Raw genomic sequence first — 16,205 nt, 5'->3', positions numbered from 1 at the left:
ATATTACGAGCACCAGTGGATACGAGGAAGAAACATTTCCTGCGAAAAGTTTCATCGCTCGGAGCGGGAATCGAACCCTCACCCCATGGCATGGTACGGTTATACGCTTGGTGACGCTAACCGCACGACCACGAGGCTTCACTATAAATTGAAGTAAACTTATTTCAAAGCATCGGAATCGAATAGAATGCAATATGTAGCTAATTAATTAGGAAAATCACCCATCAATTATCACCTAAACTTAGGAAACCGAGGATATATCCAACAAGGCTTGCCGTGAATCCTTTATTAAGCTTTTATTTAAATAATTTTATGTGCTTGTAGTTCATCGATTGGTTTTCGGCGAGAAATAATTAAAAACTTATTTGCCAGACTGTCCGGACGTTTCGGTCGATTTTACTGGCCTTCGACCATCTTCTGCGGACTAATCTTCCAGCCGTCTCTTCACTATCCGACGGCCATAACTTTACTTTTACTTTACTTTACTTTTAATTATTTCTCGCCGAAAACCAATCGATGAACTACAAGCACATCAAATTGCGGCGATTAAAACAATAATTACATTAAATAATTTTAATAGACTAAAATATTAACGCGCACTGAGACGGCAAAAATTAGCAATAGCCAATATCTCACAGAAATAATATTAAAAACTGTCAAAGTCTTTGATAACAGAGAGATGTTCCTTCTTTTTATCATCTGCACAGAAATATTAACAAATATCCATAGGATTGCCAGTTATTCAACAAAAACCGAAATTTTTATTGCTTCACCCATACAAAGTGTTAGGCGATTTTGATCAAGTTTAAGGTACACCGGGCAAGTTGAAACGGGTGGGTTAAGATGAAACACGAAGTTTTGAAATAGATTTCAATACAATTTGGAAATGTATCGTTTGCTATAAGATGGTTTGAATCAAAAACTGTGTGTTATGGCGACCAAACTGTTTATCATCATTAGAAAACATCATGTAAACCCGCTGTTTCACCTTGCCCCGGTGTACCTTATTGCTTATTTCTAATTTTTAATAAGGCAATCCATGACGACTTTTCGCGATGGGGGTGACAGCCAAAAGTGTAAACACAGTGTGAGTTCAACTTAACAAAGTTTCGTCAAGTGTCGTTGGTGCTTAACAAATTCCTTTGTGTTCAACTGTCACCCCGATCATCAAAATACATGGTAAACAAAAAAAAATACATGGTAAACAAAAAAAACAGCTGATCGCATCTGTCTCATGGATTGCCTTATTGAGCGATAATATAGCTGCCATTTTAATTTGTCTTCGTCATTCGATGCAACTCAAAACTGACACATGCATTTTTATTTAAAATAAATTATATAATGCGTAGACTTATCAGATTTAAGATTTCCCCTGCCCCATAATGTCAACGTGGATTATGAAAAGCCTCTCAATAAAATTACATGCGAATAAGAAGCCCCGTTCGAATTGATTAAAAAGGGCTCAACAGTTCGTCATTGACATTGATAAATATCATCGTCACTCCAAAAAGTTCAAATTCCGTTTTATTGTTCAAAACTGAATCTAATCATTTGGCATTCATTAACGTGGTGTACATTCATTTGTCATAATCGATATGTTTCTGCTCCTGAAACCAATTTCAAAAGATGCCTCACAAAACTTCCGAAAACATGAAAGTGTGTAAATCTTAGAAACATGTGATTTTTTCATCAAGCTAGAGCAAATAACGATATTTCAATAGCTGCACTACACAATCGACAGGTACTATATTGTTCAATACAGGTTTCTTAGAATAGCATTCATGAACAGGAAGTTACATAAGTCATCAAGTGCCGTCTAACTTCAGATTAATGAAACCGAAAGGTCTAGGCCGGAGATTTATTGAGCATTGACTCACAAAGCAGCCCCCCAAAATTAATTTATGCGTGGACTTCCAGCGCGCGTGACTTAGCGATCAAGACGACAAATTGAATTCAACTGATCGCAACACTTGGGTAATTCGGCAGGTCGTGCGTTCTTGTGCATTGAAATTTGAATTTCTAAATGGATTCGGTAAAAGTGAAATTGTAGCCGGGTGTCGGTAACAATGGACGTTTAATTTCTGTTTCATGGCGAGTAAAATGCAACTTAGGTGTATATTATTTGGCATCATCACTGGCAAATGCTGGAGGCTTGATCGTCGTGTAGACGGGAACCTGCTCCGAGCTGGATGTGACTTGGTGTGTGGTGGGATGTGCAGAGAAGGTGTGCTCCCGAACCTCGACCTCTTGTTCGGTTTCAATCGGTCGGGATACAATTATTCTTCGGATGTTGACGGTTCTGCTTGTTTCTTTGGCGCCTTGCGGTGCAGGCGTTGCTGATAACACGCGACTTCGAACGTAGGTGTTGATTAGACTACTTGATGTGTCGGTGTTGGGCCCATAACCTACTTCCGAAATAGAATCTCGCTCGGACAACAGTCGAATAAACTGATCTTGGTTTGAACGGGCTTGATCGGCTGAAAGACCATTAGCTATGATGACCCTCGGCGATGTCGCTGTAATTTCATTTATCTGTCCTCTGCGCGATTGAGTTTGTTGGCGTTCCGAAACTGACGACTGTGATTGGTTTTGATCTTCAATATCGACTCGAGATTTTACCTGAACGTTTTTGAATGACGCGGATACAGAGAGGTTTGGTTTAGGTGTTACCGTAGATTCTGAAGAAGTTGAATGATCCGCTTCGGAAAGACCTTGGTGTGTTGCTTCAGTTGAAGCATATGTGATAGCGATGTCTCCCCTTTTGGGAAGATCACCGGAAGTGACTTCGTCACAAATTCTATACTTGGCTGTAGCATCTAGAGTCGAATGCTCTAGTGGAGCCTCGGTACTTGAGACAACATGATATGTCGAGCCACTTCCACGTGGTTCCACTACCACGGAGTCATCGTAGTCGTAGCCTGTGCTAGATATGGCAGAAGGATCTGTAGTTGGAGCAGGAGTCGTTACAATTTGTGTGGTTACATGATGTACAGGTTTGAACGTAGTGACCGCAGTACTAACTGGAACAGGTGTTACTGGAACGTATACTGGTTGAACATGATTTACATAGACAGGTACTGGTGCTTGCACATGATGGATGGCAGGTTGAGGAACAACGTGACCAGCGCTGCTGGCATGAATAATCACGGGATGTGGAGCCACTACTGGAGTGTGTTGCACGGGTGTCTGCTGGTACACAGTGTGAATTATTTGGGGCTTCTGAGTCACGGTAGTCGTTCCGGTAAATACTGCACGTCCCTGCCCACCACTTCCCCTGTTTGGTTGTGTCTGAACTGTGTGGGAAGTTACCTTCGTTTCCGTTCTGGATGCCGGTTGCTCCAGTTCTACAAGGGCACTTCCGACAGGTCTAATAATAACCCGTTCTTCGATGTCATAGAACTGGTTCTGGATTGCTGGTCTTCTAACTTTGTACTTGCGTGATTTGATAACCGGAAGCGGGGTTTCAGTGCTGGAAGAAAAAGTTTCTTCTTCTCTAGTGACCGTTTTGGTAACAGTAGTCGTTACTGGTGTAACAGCTGCTACTTTTGTTACCGTAGTTACTGGCTTAACAGGTGCTACAGGAACGTGAACTGGAACGACAGGTGCCGCTGGAACATGCACAGCGTGTACAGCAGGACCCTGATGTGGGGTAGCGACTGGGTAGAAAGGTTGAGGAGCGTATGCTACAACGGATGGCCTTTGAACTCCACCATACACTACCGGACCAACCGCTGCATGACCATATGTTTGGAATGGATGCGGAGCGAAAGATACCGCTGGAGACTGAATATTGTACGGGTAGTAGGACGGATATGATTGATACGAAGGGCTACCGACTAACTGAACTGCTTGCACTTGGTTGGGATATCTTGCTGCACTCGTCAAATATCCTGAATGGTACTGAGCATGGCCACCGACGTAGTTCACCCCTGCTGAATTCACGTATGGTGATTGAACCGAAACATAGGCTGAATTGCTGGACCTAAAACATAGGTACAGAACAAGCAGTTCCAGGAGCATGCTGAAAGTAAAAAAATATATACGTAAAAATAGGTTAAATTGAAGATACAGACATACATTTTTACGGGTTTCGGTTTGACTCTCTTTTATCATTTTTTTTTGTCACCTAAACACCTAAAATCGATATAAACATGTTTTGGAAGGCAATTCTTTTCAGTTTGCGATTTTGTTTGAGCATTTTCTTTTTTTTTTTTCTTTCCTGGGTAATCTAAACTTTTATATTTTTAGCTTATATTTGGAATCAATTCTGCATATCTCAAAATGTTGTTTAGTGTCTTTCAAAGCGTATTTAAACTTTCTTAAGTCATTGAAAAACTGATGATTTGGTCGTAGTATTGAATCGCATACATTTACAACTTTCTCATTTATGAATGGTGTAACAATGCACCAACTATATTGCTCGGAATTTGACAAACATATATTTACCAATCAGGAAATATCTACCCAATATTAAACCGCAAATATACCATTATTTATCAATACAGGAATTCGCAGAGGTTCCCGCCAGAAATTTGCCAAGAAGTTGTGATTTATATGGTAAAGAAGTGTGCTCTGAATGCTTAAATTTGTCTGATATCGTTTGAAATTTCGAAGGATATCAGCCACATGAGAATGAGGGTATTGCAGGTCTAAAGATACCCTCAATTATGAGTTGGTGTTTCACAGCTACTCGAAAAGAACTCTTCCATCACTGGTAATGATACCATGAATCAGCATTACGATAAACTAATTCATTGAGATTTGATCATAATAATGGAAAAAGTTTTACAGGTCTGAACTCACAAAAATGCGCACATAGAAGAACACAATACTTAGCATCTTCGTCAAATTACTTAAAGGAAGGAGGGTTCGAGTATATCGGAGCGTTACGACCCATAGAACCGTATTCGGATTTTCATACAAAAAGCGTTACGGTCGGTGAGGAAAGGAAGTTTAGGCGTTCAAAAATTTCCTTGTTAAGCCTAGCGCATTGATTTACACATTGAAGATCATCAACTTGTTCAGTGCGTAGGATGCGGCTTATTTTTCAAAGGTTTTTGAAATCTATATTTTTTATCCTCTTCTAGATTCAAATCACATGAAAAGAGAAACCTCCGAGTGTTAGTCGAAAATGTTAAGATTTATATATGGCGCAAACGCCTCAAATTTAATTTTCGAATATTAAAATGATGTTATACCTATCTTAATTTTCATCCGATTTTCTATTTTTTGTGAATCTCTTTCAAATTGATTTTCAAATAAATTTGTAGAGAATACTTGAACCAATTTTTCGAATCCTCTAAGCATAATACCCTCTTTGAATGAGTGTAATCAGTTTGTACCTTTCAGTTCCGCCCTTTGACAGATACGCATATTTTGACTACCACTTGTAATCTGCCTTAGTGTCAGTTATCCACTTGTTGTAGAACATTGTTTTTGTCCAAAATCACGGTAAATATGAGTTTCATTTTAATAAAAATAAATTAGTACCCGTCCACTTTTCAACTGCTTTACAGATATAGACTGTTTCAGAAATTATAAATACACTAACGATTAACTGCCATTTCAATTTGAGCACAATATCCAAAAAAGTTTCTTCTAGCTCTTATAGTAATCATGCTAACGAAGCAAATAATACCAATTGTTTTGATGTTTCTGGTAAAAGTTAAAAAGTAGGGCTCTGTAAACTAGATGATTAAAATTTGAAGCTGCAAAAAGTGGTCAAAAAATGCACAATAGTAGAAAAGAAAAAAATCTCACAGATAAAATATTTAATTCCACAATAAAAATTTCTGTATCGAAAATAAAAGATATTTCTCGATTACTAAGAGTAATTTTTACTAGAATATTTAATCAAGAACCACCATTACGGGCCTTCCCAATACAATTTTTTTGTTTTAAATTTCTCAACAACACCAGTTGCAACAAACATTAAGCAAACGAAGCAAACGTTAAGCAAACAAATGCATTCGTTTTTATGGTAGGACAAGTCTTGCCATCTGAATGATCGAGTGAGCTGAAAAAATAAGTTTGTTTAGATTAAATGCGTTCAGGAAAGCTAAGAAACTGTGTGGTAACTCTTATGTTCCGTAGAAAGCTTAAAAATAGGAAACTTGATCTCCGAAAAAATTTTGTGGAAGTGCCTTTATCGATTTTTCCCAAATTTCGATCAAGGCGTTCCTTAGACAACTTGTTGAGAAAGCAAATGTGATAACAATTTAGATAATTTTTGGTATTTAGTGATAAATAATGTTGAAATCATTAAAAAACCCCTTCGTGCAAATTTGAAAAATGAAGTTATCTATTAGAGAACTCGACTGTTCTTTTTAATATCAAGACAATTGTAAGGAAATATAAAAAATATGGACTACAATATGCTATACTCTGAAAGAAGTTGGTAAAAATCATTGGAACAGTTCATTTAATTTAATAAACAAAGTGTATTTATAATTTCTGAAACAATCTATATTTTTGTTTTTTAAATATGCATAAACAAAGTATTAATAAAATTGAAGCTTAGTTCAATTTTTTGACTAAGTGGAAGATTTTTTTCAATAATTTGTTTCATTCCAAAAACGGAAGTTTTAGGTTTTTATATTGAGAATAACACTAGTTTACAGCATTTTTGAACTTTTGATGATTTGAAATCGATTTTTGTTCTATTTTTAAGCAAAGTCGCTCACAAACATCTCATTCTCCGTAATCAATGCTCCGACTGTAACTCACCTACATACGATATGTCAAATAAACGGTGAAAAAGAATTTTTAAATTGTTTTTTTTTTCTTATTATAAAAATTACATTTCTCTATATATTTTTGGAAATTTTGCTAAAATTTAAGGAGCTCGTCATTATCTTGAATTTCATCAATCTGCCGCAAAACCTGCATTCAGATGATCAAATGGTATTATATTCAGCTTTTAATTTATGGAAGATATATGAATTTTAATAAATCCCATATTTCAAAAAGTTGTGAAACTCGATATTGAGCTAAAACAAGAAAACTGTTCTAATTAAAAATTTTTGAAGGTCGGTTTCGAAATTAGCGCTAAATAGCGCTTCAAAAATTGAGGTTGTTGACAAAAGTTCACGACTTTCGTTTTATTTTGTTAACTAGTGTAATCGAGAATAATTGGTTAAAATTCATTCACTTTTACCATGTCGTTAGGAAATGTGCCCACTGCCCAGAAGATTAATGTTTGTGTTCATGGATGTTCAAGATTTGGCAGGAAGTTAGAGCTCTGGGCATCGTTTTCTCTTATCACGATGGTTACATCAAATGTTTGCAAGGATGATAACCTCAAGTATCGCGTGCTGCTTTTTAAAACGACACGGATACGTTTTATTCTTCCAATGAGTTATTGGCTCTTTGAAGGAAGCACGACACTAGACAACGGACTAGCATGCAACGCCAAGTGGAACAGCCGAAAACTTTTCCTGACAGCTGCAACGGGAATTGAACCCGCGCCTCTCAGCGTGATGCGACTAAATGCTGGGTGACCTTGGCCGCACGATCACGAAGCCACAATATCGCAGAAAAGAAATGTTTGGAAAAGTTTGCTACAGTGATGCTACAGTGATGACCCGTTTGTGAGTCAAATACGCCGAAGGAATGATACTAAGATTTACTAACATGGTGAAGCTTTTTAACCTTCCGTAACTCGCGCGGTAGACTACCTGCGTCAGCACCACGCTAATGCTGAGTACAAAAAGCGAGATTTTTTCAACGTGTTGTACAAAATACAACAGCGCGATCGTTCGAGGGTTAAGGAGGGTCGCACGGAAAAAGGGAGAAAATGTATGAAAAGTTGAATTAAATAATTTCAACGATATTTTCTATGAAAGTACAATAATTTATCCATGATTTGAGGGCTTAACCTTTTCTGTTTGTTATTTCATCTCTGAGATATAAGTGATTTTATTCGTCCGGATTCTAAATGAACAAGGCGTTACAAATGCCTAGTTTCAATAACTTTAAAAATAAACCGCTCCCTAACAAGCAGTTCATAATACCCTTGTTTGTAGCAGTGATCAATATGACTGCCATCAAAGGACAACTGCTAACTTCTAATGATTCATCTTAGTTGTGTGCTGTGTACGATACAGCTGTGTGCCATCTTGAAATCGATGAACAGGTGATAGCATTTGTCATTTGTCAGAAAGTAATGCCTGGTATATTATCGAACAGCTTCAATGGCTAGATTGATGATTTCTCATGAACTTGAAACTTTATTATTTTTCATAATGCCGTTCTGGAATTCTTCCAGGTATTCCACACATGACCTTGAATCGAGGCTTTCAATTAGAATTTCTGCAATAAGCAATTTATTTGCCTACGATTCTAATTTACGCAATCCGCTAAAAACCACTCCTTAGTTTTTCAGGGACTTCTGACGCATAAATACCCTAGCTGTAAGATTTCAATAAAACGAGTTATCGATCAAATTTATGATTTTTTTATCTGGACTTTCGACATACTATTTGAGAGAGATAAACTACTTAAGGGCAAAAAGATGAAGATGAAGATACACCAATTAGGAAGTACATCTACAAAGCTTTTCAATAACACCAATTTACAGCATTTTTGAAGTAAGCTGATGTTCATGTTTAGTGTAAAATTATGCCCTGAATTCGAAAACGCATTTAGCTGAAATTTTTACTATAACTCACTAACGAGTTATGTTTCAAATGAACGTTGCGAAAGATTTATCCCCAAGCAGGTGAAAATAGCTGTAGAATACCATACTCAGGTATGCAGGTGGGCCCATATAGCCGAGGCGGTAAACGCACGGGTATTCAGCATGACCATGCTGAGGGTGACGGGTTCGATTCCCGGTCGGTCCAGGATCTTTTCGTAAAGGAAATTTCCTTGACTCCCTTGGGCATAGAGTATCTTCGTGCCTGCCACACGATATACACATGCAAAATGGTCATTGGCAGAGGAAGCTCTCAGTTAATAACTGTGGAAGTGCTCATAGAACACTAAGCTGAGAAGCAGGCTTTGTCCCAGTGAGGACGTTACGCCAAGAAGAGAGAGAGAGAGAGAGAGAGAGGTATGCAAAACCCAATAAAATTCTTTAAAAAATTCACCAGGAACTTAACACTAAACCAAACATATTAGGTATAACCAAGATTGATAAGAAGCGTAATACAATCATCACTACAAATTCCACCTCAAAATACTATTTTGTTAGTTGCTAGTAGTAGTAACTCGGGTCATAAGTTAGCCTTGTGAATAATGCTTTGGTTCGCCAATCCGGAGACGGCGGGTTCAAATCCCGTTCTGGTCGGTAACTTTCCAATTCACGAAATTCGTTCAGTGGCAGGCACAGAAAGTTATTATTATTTATCTTTATTATCGAGATTTTCAGCCTATGGCTGGTTCATCTCCTAGGAGGCACAGAAAGCTCTTCCATTAATAACTATGGTAGTGTCACTTGGCACAAATTTCCCAAATGGAGGAGAATGTGCCTCTGGAGCCAACCTACTGATGGTAGTGTCACTTTTGGGTGGACATGCAGTCATCCAGATATTCACAACATACCCAATCGCATGCTACAATTAGCTAGATTTCACGAGAGCTAAATAGGCTCAGTGTACCAGTTATGGCTATAGTACCTCAAATTCGCCATATTCGATTTTTAACCTGATGCAAATCAACAAGAAAAAAATTGTGAACAACAGATCACGTTCACAAAAGATGATTGCAATCATTTTAATTCTCAATTTGCTCAAATTACGATAAAAAATAAATCATTTTCCTTAATTTTTCGGCTCTTTGCAACCTATTTCGCCATAGTGTACCAGTTACCATAAGGAATGCATGTAAATAGTGCGAAGTGGAACCCAAATTACCAAATAAGTCCATAACTGGTACAGGGTTCCTATCATTGGCACACGCCGTAATAGATACTAAAAGTAGTTTTGGATCCGTTTCTATATTTTTCTTGTAAAAGTATGAAAACTAGTCAATCATTTCACATATCGATGACATTCGACGGCCGTTTTATTATTTTTGTAGAAATAGTTCTTCTTATATAGTGCGATAACTGGTACAGGCACCCTACAATGATTAATTTTTCGTAGGATGAAAATGGGAGCCACATGTTCAATAAGGGGAACTAATAACCTTTCATCCTTCATGTTTATTTTACCAAAATATACTTTTGTGGTACATATCCCAAGTAACAATCTTAATTCTATTTGGTTTTATTTGTTTTTATGATAGTTTTATCGGAACATTGCATATTCTAGTTGATCTTATCGGAGTCTCAGCTGAGCACAACTATTCTTCGTGAACCACATAGGTTTTAAAAACACCTCCAAGAATACTTGAGGTTCAGTTCATAAAACCATAAACACAACAAGAACTGCTGAACTTATTTTCAGTTTTATAAGGTTCTTGTAGTTATCTTCAATCATCCGTTCTTGATCAAGAGTAACTGTTCTCGCATAAGAACAGTTTGGTACATGAAAAATACAAGAAAAACTCAAACATCAGATTTTGATTCTCATCGTTCCATTATTGCTGCCAATCAAGAACACCTACCCGGAAACCCAACCGCAACGCGGTGCAGTGCCAAGTTCCTCCGGTTGCAGCATTCGAAATGAGGTAGGTATGGTCATCTAGGACGTCGTTTCCCGTGCAATCGGGGTTCCAATCATCGATCTTCAAAATCAACAACTACTTACCTGTTGGAAGTGCTGACCGGAGGAATGAGGCACTGCACCGCATCAAGGCCGGTTATCGAAAAAGGTCTGCCTGGTTGGCAACGGTACTGGGCTGATAAATAAATTCATCGGACGAGATTCACAAAATCCACCGCGGTGCGATAATTTATCGTTTGTTTACAATTTGGCGTACATGTTTTATGACGTTCTTGGCGGAGTTTGCATAAACCTATATCAAGAATGTTATAAACCTGAGTACTCTTGAGTAATACTTCTTACCCTTGCATAAGATGAAATAAATTTAAGGCGTTCTGGATGGAGGCCAACCAGGCTGCATTGAGAACGTTATAAATCCTAGTATTCTTGAGTTATGCTTTTAGCTCTGGCATAAGTTGAAAGAAATTTAAGACGATCTTATGGTGATGTTGATTAAAACCATCGATGATGGACCGACCACCGGCCTAGATTTCAATGGAAGCCATGTTGAGAAAACTCATGAGCAATGTTCGCATGGCCAGGAATAATTTTTTTAAATATTTTATTAGTGCGTTATAATGGAAGCGCGTTGCAATTTTTGGAAGTATCTTGCAACATATATACGATGAATTTCGCTTGGCATTTGGCATCCTTGTTACACCACGGAAATATTTCCAATTTGTGTAAGAAATTAATCCCGATTACAATAATGTGTCATTTTCATTGTGTTTTAATTTCAATTTAATTCACCAAACTTTTCTGTCGACATAAAAGCTGCATCAGCAACAACACTAACAAATTTATTATCGTTTTATCGTGCACTTGAAGAATTCTACAAGGAGAGAGCAATTCGCCTTGAGGACAACTTGGGAAGTACAACAAGTTTTAAGAGAAATTTAAAAACAACTCTCCAAGAGCATCTTAGGATGGGCCTCTTTGGTCTTATGGCGGGTTTATGGTTGAGTTGATGTCGTGTTGCAGAGCAATTTGGTTTATGCATGGTTTTAAAGAACAGGTGTTGAAGAATACTTCAAAAGCATTATAAAATTAATTTTGTTACTTGGGATGTATATATTTTCAACTTTCAATTATTTTGTTTGTTCTGAGAATTTGACAATGATTATTTATTCATTCTCATTTGACTAATTTCAAACAATCTGGCGGAGACGAACCAGCCCCGCGCTGAAAGTCTCGATAATAAAGATAAAAAAAAACAATTTGGTCCACCGAATGAATTTCTGTAATATTTACACTGCAATCACGTACTGAAAATGTTCTTTATTGTTCGTGCAGTATCAACATCCTCGCAGTACACAACATTGATCTTAAACTTTACTAGAACCCTACAAGGGTCACTTCACGCACAGGGTTTGCACCGACTAGTTCCGGCATTCCTATTTAAACGTTGACATAATCGCTCAATCCGATTTTGGGCAGCAGCTATGCTAGCAATTTCACTGTCAACCACTTCAACGACTTAGTACCGTAGGCACGATCTCACGATGTTTTGTCGCAGAACTTACTTGATGCCAGCTGATGGGCACAACGCCTCGATCGACCCAAAGGTAGGGTGCGTTTTAAACTCGAGCAGAGAAACCGAACTGATTATTGGAGGATAATTTGCGCCGCATTTTATAGACTTTCAGCTACCGATTATTGCAATACGCGTGAGTTTTGTCGTCGTCCGTCTGATGCTCGATGATGGGTGGGATGGATGTGTCATTCAGAGGATAAGGATTCATGACTTGGCCTCGGATAAATAGCTGGAACTTTACGCAGGTATGATCTACGGCCGTTGCAAAATGTCCTTTGATGCATATTGAAACATTGTTGGGGGATAACCTGCATCATTTATACCCGTAGGCTACAGAGTTACTAGAAAATTTCAAACCGCTGGTAAAGGCGCAAAAATCAATGTTTTTGCAATGCAATTTTGTGGTTCACTTCATGTTTGGTTGTGGTTTGTAGCTAGGGGCGGGACAGCTCCTAATATCAGCGCTAATACCGTCTAATAAATATTAGTTTCCTAATCTTTTCGTTCACCGAGCCATTTTATTGTGTAGTATGTCATGACTTTTCATGCAACATCCAACTGTCATGAAAACGAGAAATGGAAATACGGTTTGTCTGTGATTTTTCTTCAATTTATTCAATTTTTAACACTAATTTATGTTGATCATTTCAGCTGCGAAAAAGTGCACTTCAAATACGCTAGAGAGGAGCTGGCTTTCGAAAGACCGTGTTGTTGACCGTGAAATAATCTTAAAGGAGGCTTGATCAGATGTATTTGAAGGCGCTTTGAATTCTGGACTTCTGGATTCTGGAAATCTCGCGAATAATTGTTGTTATCTAATTTAGATAATGTGAAATAAAAACTAAATTAAATAAGTAGTTTACTACGTCTTCAAACTTCCATTTGATCATAAGGTGGTTTGTTTCTTATCGTTTGCCAAAAGTATCCCTAAGACAATTGTGTGAGCAGATCAAAATCTAAAATGGGAAACAATGGGCATTAAAAGGATGGGGAACATTCATGCTTATGAGGAGTTTCACTCCAATGCCTTTTCAAGCTTGGATGCTACTGCTAGTTTCAGTTTGTTGAGGTTGGCTGATTGAATATTGACCATCGAATATTGATCCGTACGGGGACTCACGATATGCTATCAGTTGGAATGATCTGTGTGCTTATGGAGTCCTAGTTTATAGATATGTACCAATGTTTGGGACGCAGTTGTGAATACGACGTTCTGCTTCCATTCATTCATGTAACGGTGATGAAAGTAAAAGCACACATTTCTTGTTGACATTTCAAATCAACTAAAATCATGGCTTACTTCGTTCATGAATTGATTTCGTCTGGTATTAATATGTTTAATACTGCTTAATACCGCTAATCTATATTAGAGCTGTCCCGCCCCTAGGTTTGTAGTGTTAAGGGGCCATTAGACTGTTTGTCATAATGACAAATATTTGCCATGATAGTCCGACATTCATCCGAGGTTGCCATGACTAACGTTGTGTTGGTCAATTGTTGGGCTTGTTTGGCCAAATATTTGTCTTGTCTAATGGGACCTTTAGGAACCTAAATAATTGGTGATACGTGGACAGTTTAATTCCAGGGAACGTCTGGTCTAATGGGATTAAGGGCGAACGGGTCGATCGAGAAAATATCCGCCATTGCTCTGTTGCTAGTAAGATGGTAATCTCAGATTCTACTTCTTATTTTGGAACAATAACTTATCATTGTGTATGCTCATTTGTAGTGCATATGCTGATTGTTTTTCAGCCTCTTCAGTGCGATAGAAATCGAGATTACCATCTTCAAAATCGTGAGGCAAATTGTTAGAAAAAGAGGGAAGATATAAAAAATAACACAGCGTCCCGTATCACCTTAAAATTACTTACTTTTGTATCCTTTTAAAAAGGCCCCATTCTTCATTGCACGAAAGAAAATTTTGACAGATCACAGGTCATTTTGACAGATAACGCGATAGCTTGTAAAGGACAAAAATCATGGCCGTCTCAGTGTTACTTATACAGAATTGTCAGAATTACCTGCAAATTGTCATAACCGTGTAACAAGGATGGAAGAAAATCACTTCAAACGATAAATGATACAGGATACGAATAATCCAAGATAGCCTTGTTCTTGCAATAGCATGATGCCGACGCCTCACACCATGCTCATATCACAGAGACAATCAAAGCATCTGATGCACGCTTTATCGCGTGATGACCCGTTATCGGATCTTGTTACAAGTCGTGATAAACTTGATTTATCACAATGTATGCCACGTATGCACTCGTATACCGCATTCATGATTCGAAATAATACATTCACAAGCATATCTGGAAGTTAAAGCAGCAAGAATGCTCAAAAAGTGAATAAAATCACGAATTTATCATTTCGACTTCATGATAACGATCGCATCGCCCCCGCACATGCCGAGCGAATCATTCTTCTCGGACCGTAGTTTGTTTATGACGCTTGACGACAAAATGTTATCGTTGTTGCTATGATCGCGTGATGCCGTTCAACCGCGACACATTCGAAATCTGATCATGATCACTAGATTTCCATCCTTGCCGTGTAATGAAGAATTAGTTGGAATTGAAATGGTTTTATTTGAAACTAGCTATCCCGGCAAACGTCTAGACTGTTTCAGAAATTATAAATACACTTTGTTTATTAAATTAAATGAACTGCTTTAATGATTTTTACCAACTTCTATTAGAGTATAGCATATCGTACTCCATATTTTTATATGTCCTTCTAGTTGTCTTAATATTTTAAAGAACAGTCGTGTTCTCTAACAAAAAACTTATTTTTTCAAATTTGCATTTGCACAAAGGTGTTTTTTAATGATTTCAACATTATTTATCACTAAATACCAAAATTATCTAATTTTTTATCGCATTCGCTTTCTCAACAAGTTGTCTACGGAATGCCTTGACAAAAATTTGGGAAACATCGATAAAGGCATTTCCACAACATTTTTTCGGAGAACAAGTTTCTTATTTTATAAGGTTTTGCACGGAACATAAGAACTACTACACAATTTCTTAGCTTTCCTGAACGCATTTAATCTAAACAAACTTATTTTTTCAGCTCATTCGATCCTTCAGATGGTAATGCTTGTCATACCATAAAAACGAATACAGTAAGCAGTAATTAAGACATTCGTTTGTTTAACGTTTGTTGCTACTGGTGTTGTTGATAAATTTGAAACAAAAAAAATTGTATTGAGAAGGCCCGTAATGGTGGTTCTTGATCAAATATTCCAGTAAAAATTACTCTTACCAATCGAGAAATATCTTTTATTATCAATACAGCAATTTTTATTGTGTTTGTAAATTGAATATTTTATCTGTGAGATTGTTTTCTTTTCTATTGTGCTACATTTTTTGACCACTTTGTGCAACTTCAAATTTTAATCATCTACTTTACAGAGCCCTATTTTTTAACTTTTACCAGAAACATCTACAAAATTGGTGTTATTTGCTTCGTTGGCATGCTTACTATAAGAGCTAGCAGAAACTTTTTTGGATATTGTGCTCAAATTGAAATGGCAGTTAATCGTTAGTGTATTTATAATTTCTGAAACAGTCTATACCTACTGTGTTTTTGACGTCCAAGTCCATAGAAAAGTGCCACTCAAAACGCAATTTCAGATTTTCCCGTATTTCTTGCCTTTCCGAACACATTTTCCAATTATTGTTTCATACGAACACGTCGGAGCCCTTTTAAAAGGCCTCTAAAACATTTTCAAGTCATTGTCATATTCTCTGTGTGCTTGAAAAAGAGTTTAAGAGCCAGTTCGCGAGAACCACGACCCCCTTTCCAAAGGAAGTGGAATCGATGTGCTCCGCTTGAGCTGAAAATTTCAGGGTATGGTTTTCCATATAAAAGATGATATCTGGCCGATTTTCAGATTTTTCCGTTAATGGGAAGTGGGGTAAAATAGCCCTCAAAGATTTCATGTCTAAAAATAGGTAAAATCAATAAAATCGCAATAACTTCCGCAAAAGTTCACGGATTCAGCTGAAATTTTGCATGGA

General features: G+C 37.5%; 1 protein-coding gene across 1 annotated transcript; it reads right to left on the bottom strand.

Annotated features, from left to right (window-relative positions):
- Nucleotides 1–1,983: 1,983 nt before the first annotated feature.
- LOC115255977 (uncharacterized) lies at nucleotides 1,984–12,470 on the bottom strand. Its single transcript, XM_062842406.1, has 2 exons — nucleotides 12,170–12,470; nucleotides 1,984–4,021 (listed from the first exon to the last, which is right to left on the bottom strand). The coding sequence occupies exon 2, from the start codon at nucleotides 4,018–4,020 to the stop codon at nucleotides 2,119–2,121; it is 1,902 nt and encodes a 633-aa protein (XP_062698390.1). The 5' UTR covers nucleotide 4,021; nucleotides 12,170–12,470; the 3' UTR covers nucleotides 1,984–2,118.
- Nucleotides 12,471–16,205: the final 3,735 nt, after the last annotated feature.

This window comes from Aedes albopictus, chromosome 3 (genome assembly GCF_035046485.1).
Source record: "Aedes albopictus strain Foshan chromosome 3, AalbF5, whole genome shotgun sequence".
In the NCBI taxonomy this organism is placed as follows: domain Eukaryota; kingdom Metazoa; phylum Arthropoda; class Insecta; order Diptera; family Culicidae; genus Aedes; species Aedes albopictus.
Note: the sequence above shows the minus strand (reverse complement) of the source record. Positions and strands in the feature narration are given on the sequence as shown.

Coding starts and splice junctions, on each gene's coding strand:
- LOC115255977 (XM_062842406.1), bottom strand. CDS start 4,020: ATGCTCCTGGAACTGCTTGTTCTGTACCTATGTTTTAGGTCCAGCAAT.